This window comes from Limulus polyphemus, unplaced genomic scaffold (assembly GCF_000517525.1).
Source record: "Limulus polyphemus unplaced genomic scaffold, Limulus_polyphemus-2.1.2 Scaffold1884, whole genome shotgun sequence".
Classification (NCBI taxonomy): Eukaryota; Metazoa; Arthropoda; class Merostomata; order Xiphosura; family Limulidae; genus Limulus; species Limulus polyphemus.
Window position 1 is genome coordinate 121,233 of NW_013667494.1, and position 8,025 is coordinate 129,257.

Below are 8,025 nucleotides of genomic sequence, written 5' to 3' on the forward strand. Positions count from 1 at the left end.
ACAAGTCAAAATAACACAGTGTTAATCCACACAAAAATAACAATGTTAATACAAATCAAAATAACAATGTTAATCCTCACCAAAATAACAATATTAATACATAACAAAATAATAATGTTAATCCAGACCAAAATAACAATATTAAAATAAACCATAATAACAATGTTAATTTAGACCAAAGTAACAATGTTAATCCAGACCAAAATCACCAGATTAATTCCACTTTTCAATAATCTCAATAGACTATGGGCTAGATATCTATAATACGAGCAGCTTACAGCACAACCATGGTATGGATAATATTTTACGAATTAAACGGTAAATATTATAAGTTGATGATCATTCCAAGACATTCTGTGAATATGGTATTTAATGATGTAGTAAGTTATTGATGAATCTAGAACTTTATGAAAACGTTATCAAATGATATAACATTTTGATGATAAATCTAGAAGTTTTTGAGAACATCATCTAAAAAAGTAGTAGTGTGATAATCATTTCAGAGCTTTCGAAGAACACAATATAATGTAGTAGTAATTTAATGATCATTCTAGAACTTTCTGAGAACATCATCTAAAAAAGTAGTAGTGTGATAATCATTTCAGAGCTTTCGAAGAACACAATATAATGTAGTAGTAATTTAATGATCATTCTAGAACTTTCTGAGAACATCATCTAAAAAGTAGTAGTGTGATAATCATTTCAGAGCTTTCGAAGAACAAAATATAATGTAGTAGTAATTTAATGATCATTCTAGAACTTTCTGAGAACATCATCTAAAAAGTAGTAGTGTGATAATCATTTCAGAGCTTTCGAAGAACACAATATAATGTAGTAGTAATTTAATGATAATTTTAGAACTTTCTAAAAACAGTATCCAATGATGTAGTTAATGTGATGATCATCCCAGAACTTCCTGAGAACATTATCTAATGTTGTAGTAGTTTGACAACATTTCTAGAATTTTTTGCGAACAGTATCCAGTGATGTAGACAATATGGTGACCATCCCAGAGCTTTCTGAGAACGGTATCTAATGATGTAGGCAATATGGTGACCATCCCAGAGCTTCCTGAGAACGGTATCCAATGATGTAGGCAATATGGTGACCATCCTAGAGCTTCCTGAGAACGGTATCCAATGATGTAGGCAATATGTTGACCATCCTAGAACTTCCTGAGAACGGTATCCAATGGTGTAGGCAATATGGTGACCATCCTAGAGCTTCCTGAGAACAGTATCCAGTGATGTAGACAATATGGTGACTATCCCAGAACTTCCTGAGAACGGTATACAATGATGTAGGCAATATGGTGACCATCCCACAGCTTCCTGAGAACGGTATCCAATGACGTAGTAGCGTGATTATTATTCCAGTACTCCTTGTGAACTGTATCAAATATTACTAGTTTAGTTTTGGGTTTGCTTACTACTGATTATAAGTATTATTTTATTACAAGTTACAGGTTTTGTAGTAAGAAAGAATATTTAAAAAAATATTTCTATGTTTCAAAAATATACTTTCCTTACCGTAAAAACTGTGATTTGTAATAAAGTAATACCTAATGTTTAAATATTTTGACAATCTTTCTAGATTTTTCTGAGGGCAGTATACAATGGTGTAATTTATCTATTTTTTGGCAGAAGGCTGAAGTACTTTGAGTTAAAAGTGCTTGACACTTGTACCTCTTTTGTCGCCTTACTGATGAAGAGCTTAAACAACCATTTTGAAAGATCCTTTTTAAAGCAGATTGTTAAAGTAAACCAGTCTTATAAGATACTAGTACTAATTAGAAAGATGTACAATTTATAAAATGATATAAAATTTATATGAGCGAAACATTCAATGTCCGTTAAACAAATTATAATATTATTACAAGTTTCAGCTTTTACAGTGAAGAAGAATATTCCTAAAACAGTTACGACGTTTCGATCACTGGTAAGATCGTTCTCAAATACACAAGTTATTACGCTAAAGAATATCTAAGTCAACATTCAACAATCTAACAACGTGTTTATGTTTTAGAATCGATAGTGGTTACTTACGCATTTCAATCCGCGTGAAGTGAAAGATTATTTATTTATGAACGAACAGAAAAACAAATAAAAAGTGATTAAATGTAAAAATGTGCTAAATATTTGCATAAGATTAAGAATGTGTAAGGAAATAACGATTTGTTAGTTGTGAGATTATTTGATTTTATCAATAATGCTTCTCTGATCTTTCTTCTAAAAATGAACCTGACATTAACAAAGTACTGTGACATTCTGTTCAGAAAACTGTGCTTGTTTTTATTCATATGTTAATGGACTTGAGAAGCGGGTTTTTGGTGTTCTTCTAATCTGATCTTCAAGTTACGTCCTATTTCACACATTTAAAATTCTGGACAATTGTTATATTTTATTTTGTAAAAGTTTCCTTGTGGGGTGGGTTCATTATATAATATTTTTAACATGTGTTTAATTTTTATTCCAGGGATGAAAATGAATCTAGTCGTTATGTGAAGGTTATATTTATGTACTAATGTTTTCCAAATTTCGAATATAGAGGATGGTGCAATAGTTCACACAACATTTTTATAGTTATTTACTTTTTGTTTTGTTTGTAGTTTTGTTAACAAACACAATAATAGAAAATGTTCATTGTGGTAAACGAAATAATAATTTGATCTAAGTAAGAGTTTTTTCTTTCCGATTTGTAAAAAATCCTTACGTGATAGAAAAAAAAAGAATATTACTATCGAAATCTGCGCAGTTGAATTATGGAAAATCTGTTATTAAAACCAAAACAACTTTTATGAAGTTTAAATTCGCAGGTCTGCTACAACGAGTCGAAAGGAAGAAATACAAACACTCTTTGAATAAAACAGACCATTTATTGACGTACTATTTAGTAGCAGAAAATCCAGCTTGAAACAGATATTTGAAAAAACACGATTAAAGATTTCACGACACACACAATACGAGTAGTAATAATGAAAAAACAACAGAAATGTTGAGGTACAACAGTTTATGAATTAATGAAAGAAATGTTACTTTAAAGTTACAACGATTTTAGAAAATGGATATTTCTTTCTTGAAAACTTCATTAAATTGAAGAATTCGGTAAGACAAAGAGAGTAGGAAACAATGTATCGTAAAAGTTAAAACATTGAATATTTAAATAGTTTTCTATTGAAGGATAAAGATAGAAAGCACAAACAAGTTGAAAGATTATCAGAAATCGATAAACTGTGATTCAATATTATATTTGTTAGAGAAGACAAAAATCGAGATAGTCAGTTATTTGCTGGTTTATTTCCAATAGATACTTATCAGTTTTAGCTGTTTACCTACTTCTTATTTCTACCGAGATCCTTCAGTCGTGAAATAACAAAAAATTCGTTCATTTAAATCTTTATGGAAATCAGTTGCCGACTGTTAATCACGCGAACAATCACACCCAACTGTTATGAGTCTCTACTATATTTATATATATATATCTTCGATTCTCATTTTCTTGGTAACGCTGTTAGATATATTGATAATTTATAACATATTATTAATACTTATTCATATTTAAAAAACTTGTGTTAAAACCAGTACAACATAATTTAACTACCCTATATGTGAAGACAACCATACGTTTCTTATAGCACCCATACACGTAACAGTATTGCTCTATTCATAAATATTTCCCGCTGGGTCAGCGATAAGTTTAGGAGTTTACAATTCTAAGGTCCAAGGTTTGATTCTCCGCATTATACAGAGCGCAGAAAACTCAATTTGTGGTTCTGCGTGAAACCAAACAAGGAAAACCTTCATATATACATTCAGTTGTACCGTATAACATTTTGATTTTTGTTAAGTGCTGAGTTTAACCCTAATTTTCTAGTGAAGCCACGGTACTAAGTAACAAAGTAACCAGCAGGAGGAGTTGTTAGAGACGTTGTAACAATTACTAGACATGGACAAATGCGACTTGCAAGCAAATGTCTTTCTGTAAAGTGCGAAGATAATTAAGGTCAACTAAAGATTTGATTACTAGAACAACAACAAATAGAACCAACACTAATCTAACTATATTCAACGAACGTTTGTTGTGAGCTTTCAATTACGGCTACTCTTATCACTGGGCAATCGTTTGTTTTGTATACCTACGATGAACTGATGAAAATATTTCAAATTAAGAAAATTCATATCTTCTTTCTCACATTTTTCCTGTTGGATAACGAAAAAGTGTCTAAGAATTAGAGATATATCTAAGTTTGACCAAACTTTATTTTATTCTGATAACCTTAGGTGACAGAAAATTGTATAACACGACAATACGTTACAACCTAATGACATTATCGAGTCAGCTATAAAGGTCTTGTACGTGACGTCACAAAACTTCCTATTGCATTCAACATCGTTATATTGGACTTGAAACATTATCTTCCAGCAGTCGACAGCAATCCATATCAATATAAGATACGGTAAATGGCAGGAACACTACTTTTGGCAAAAGATCCAAAACTCTACGCCCATTCAGTTTCTCGATATATTTTTCTTTATGCATCTCATTGAAATGATTAAAGCGTCAGATAACACAACACTAGAAGACAAAATGTGACATTTTTCACCTAAGACTAATGTGAGAACTTGAAGCCCAAAATGGAGGAGTAAACTATGGACCACGTGACTTTTTAACACCAATCTAATACCTCTCTACCTAAACCTACATTACAGGATTGATTTCTGATTTTTCATTTTCGTCATGTAACAACAGTGATTTCACCATATCAAGTTTGGTATTAAAGATGAACAGAAAAATAGTAAAAACAGTGAAAATCACTTCACACTCGATGTCTGAGAAGTGTTCAGGCTCAATGAATTCGCAACCTGAGAAAATTCGACATAAGAAAGCTCCAAAGTCTTAAGGATTATGTGACGTTTTAAAACGTTTCCACCAGCAGGGTTTACTTAATCAAACAAAACATTTGAATGTCCAAAATATTTTTAATTCTCCAAATTCGCTGATATATCCTTTTAACCTTAGTTGCTATTGTTTAACCAGTACTGTAAGTGTTGTGTATAAATTAACAATTTAAGAATAGATTAGCTCATTTATCAGTCAATATGGACTAAATGACATATTTCCGAACGATATTTGATATCAATTTCTTATTTACGCACCCCCTATAGTATTCACACTATTAGCACGAATTTCAGGTTTCTTTTAATAGAGTGTTAAGGTACACTCTTTCCAAGAACTACTTTGTAATAAAAACCACACAATGGAAGACAGACAGAGAGATGGATGAATGGACAGATGTAGAAATACATGAATAGATCGATAGATAGAATATTTTTATTATTATTGTTAATAACTGATGTGTGTGTGAGTTCATCGACCATATACAAGTTTTTTCAGAATTTAACATATTAGTTTCCTTGTCTTCTTTAAGTTTAAACATGAGAAAGTGTTACAGGCTTTAGCGACACTTAAGTTTATAAACTCTCTTTTTTTGTCCACCAAAAGTGCTAAGACTTAAATATGCGAAAGGAAAGTAACAAGAGTATAAGGAACGTAAATATACATGCTTTGTCTGTCGAAGGTTAGTTAGTTAAATGTTATATAAAATGAAAGTAACAAGAGTATAAGGAACGTAAATATATATGCTTTGTCTGTCGAAGGTTAGTTAGTTAAATGTTATATAAAATGAAAGTAATAAGAGTGTAACGAACGTAAATATACATGCTTTGTCTGTCAAGGGTTAGTTAGTTAAATGTTATATAAAATGAAAGTAATAAGAGTGTAACGAACGTAAATATATATGCTTTGTCTGTCAAGGGTTAGTTAGTTAAATGTTATATAAAATGAAAGTAATAACAGTGTAACGAACGTAAATATATATGCTTTGTCTGTCAAGGGTTAGTTAGTTAAATGTTATATAAAATGAAAGTAATAAGAGTGTAACGAACGTAAATATATATGCTTTGTCTGTCAAGGGTTAGTTAGTTAAATGTTATATAAAATGAAAGTAATAACAGTGTAACGAACGTAAATCCATGCTTTGTCCATTGACAGTTAGGGTTCAATATTAAGTAGAAACAAAGTAATAAGAATGTAATGAACACAATTCATGCTTTGTCTCGAAAGTTAGAGTTGAATATAGACGAATCATAAGTGCATATTCAGTTCGAATAACATCAAGCTAGAAAGCATGACTATTTGAATCGTGTTATTTTTCATTCTTTATTCTTTTTGCACATTATTTGTTGGGCAGAATCTTTCATCTAAAACTCTCAAACAGTTTCCTGTAAGTATTAATAGAGTTTAAAATGGAGAGTTTTTGGATTTAATCAACAAATAAGTTGCTGTAGCTGCAAAACTAATAGTAAACAGGTTACTTTGACAGTACGACAAAGGGCTGGTTCAATAGTACGACAGAGATTTGCCAGATTCTTTCCATAAAAGCTTTAAAATGTTGATTTATAGTGATTAGGATTTATCTAGATTAGGATGATCTGATATAGCGTTGAATAAGAGCAGTAGTGAAAGATAACAAAAAGTGCTACCCGCCTTGTTTTCAGCGTTCTTCTTTTTCTCTGACTTATCTTTTTAACCAGATACTATTTTAAGTATAGGTTTCATTTTTTTATGTAATAATGACTGCAAATGAGGCTTAATATTTATATTACAAATTATTTTAAAACTCTGTTAAAAACACAAATATTAGGCACGACATATTTTTAGTTAATATACAACGTGAAAAATTACACAAACAACATTATAATAGAATATATATTTACAAGGCAAGGGGCTTCAATATATGTTTACAAGGCAAGGTGCTTCAAAGTTCAGTAATGAATTTCTCTCCTTTTCTTTTTTCTTTCTTACAAAGAACAGCAAACATTTTTAGTGGAAGAATAAAAAAAAACACATAAAACTGAGATGCATCTAAATATTTTCCAAACGTCGAAAGACAGAATTAGAATGATTTTCGAGAGGTGTATAATCAGGTCAATAATCCAATGTATCTCTTCTATACTCAGACATAGTAAAAGACATGATCGTTGTAACGCTATACCAACATAGAGGACTGCCACTGAAGTAAACGACAAGAAATAGTATCAGTTACTGGAAGTAAAAGAAACGTGTTGAAAGAAACCTTTCTACCTTCTGGCACTTTATATTGGCGCGGAAGTCAATTAAAGACAACTGTTAGTGGGTAGTTTGTTAACCCTTACACAGTTTTTGACAGCTGGTTGTCAACGAAAAACACACTAAATAACACGTTATTATTTCATACAACACACACATACAATAAAGACTGTACAGAACTGATCTGTTTGTTGTTTGATTATTGAAGTACTGTGTAATAGCTTTCCGAATCGTTTAATACATAAGAGATGAGTAATTTCACATAATCCTTTTCTCTTTGAATCTTTTTAACTCAACAAATATGAAGTATTCTGCTATAATCCTCTTCTCTTTGAATCTTTTTAACTCAACAAATATGAAGTATTCTGCTATAATCCTTTTCTCGTTAAAAAGATTCAAATGACGAGTTAAACGACTGAAAGGAAAGGTTTTTATAACAAGGTACTTCAACTCTGATGAGCTAAAGGACTCCGAAGAGAAGGTGGTTATAACAAGGTACTTCAACTCTGATGAGCTAAAGGACTCCGAAGAAAACAGGGCTATAACAAAGTTCTTTTCTCTGACAGGTTAAATGACTACGAAGAAAAGGGGTTATAACATAGTATTTAATCTTTGATTACTTAAACAGATTCAAAGAGAAGAGGATTATAGCAGAATACTTCATATTTTTTGAGTTAAAAAGATTCAAAGAGAAGAGGATAATAGCAGAATACTTCATATTTGTTGAGAGATAAGGACTGTATTATTGTCTTCTTCCCCTTGAAGTCGTTTAACTCGTTAGAACTGAAGGACTGTATTATAGTCTTCTTCCCCTTGAAGTCGTTTAACTCGTCAGAGATAAGGACTGTATTATTGTCTTCTTCCCCTTGAAGTCGTTTAACTCGTTAGAACTGAAGG

General features: G+C 31.1%; 1 protein-coding gene across 1 annotated transcript in view; it reads right to left on the reverse strand.

Moving 5' to 3' along the window:
- Positions 1-7,891: 7,891 nt before the first annotated feature.
- Positions 7,892-8,025, reverse strand: part of LOC111087213 — a 1,276-nt gene continuing 1,142 nt past the window's right edge. The window contains exon 2 of the mRNA XM_022393120.1: positions 7,892-8,018. Coding sequence (XP_022248828.1) covers positions 7,952-8,018 — 67 coding nt within the window. The 3' untranslated portion in view covers positions 7,892-7,951. The remainder of the gene's footprint in view (positions 8,019-8,025) is intronic.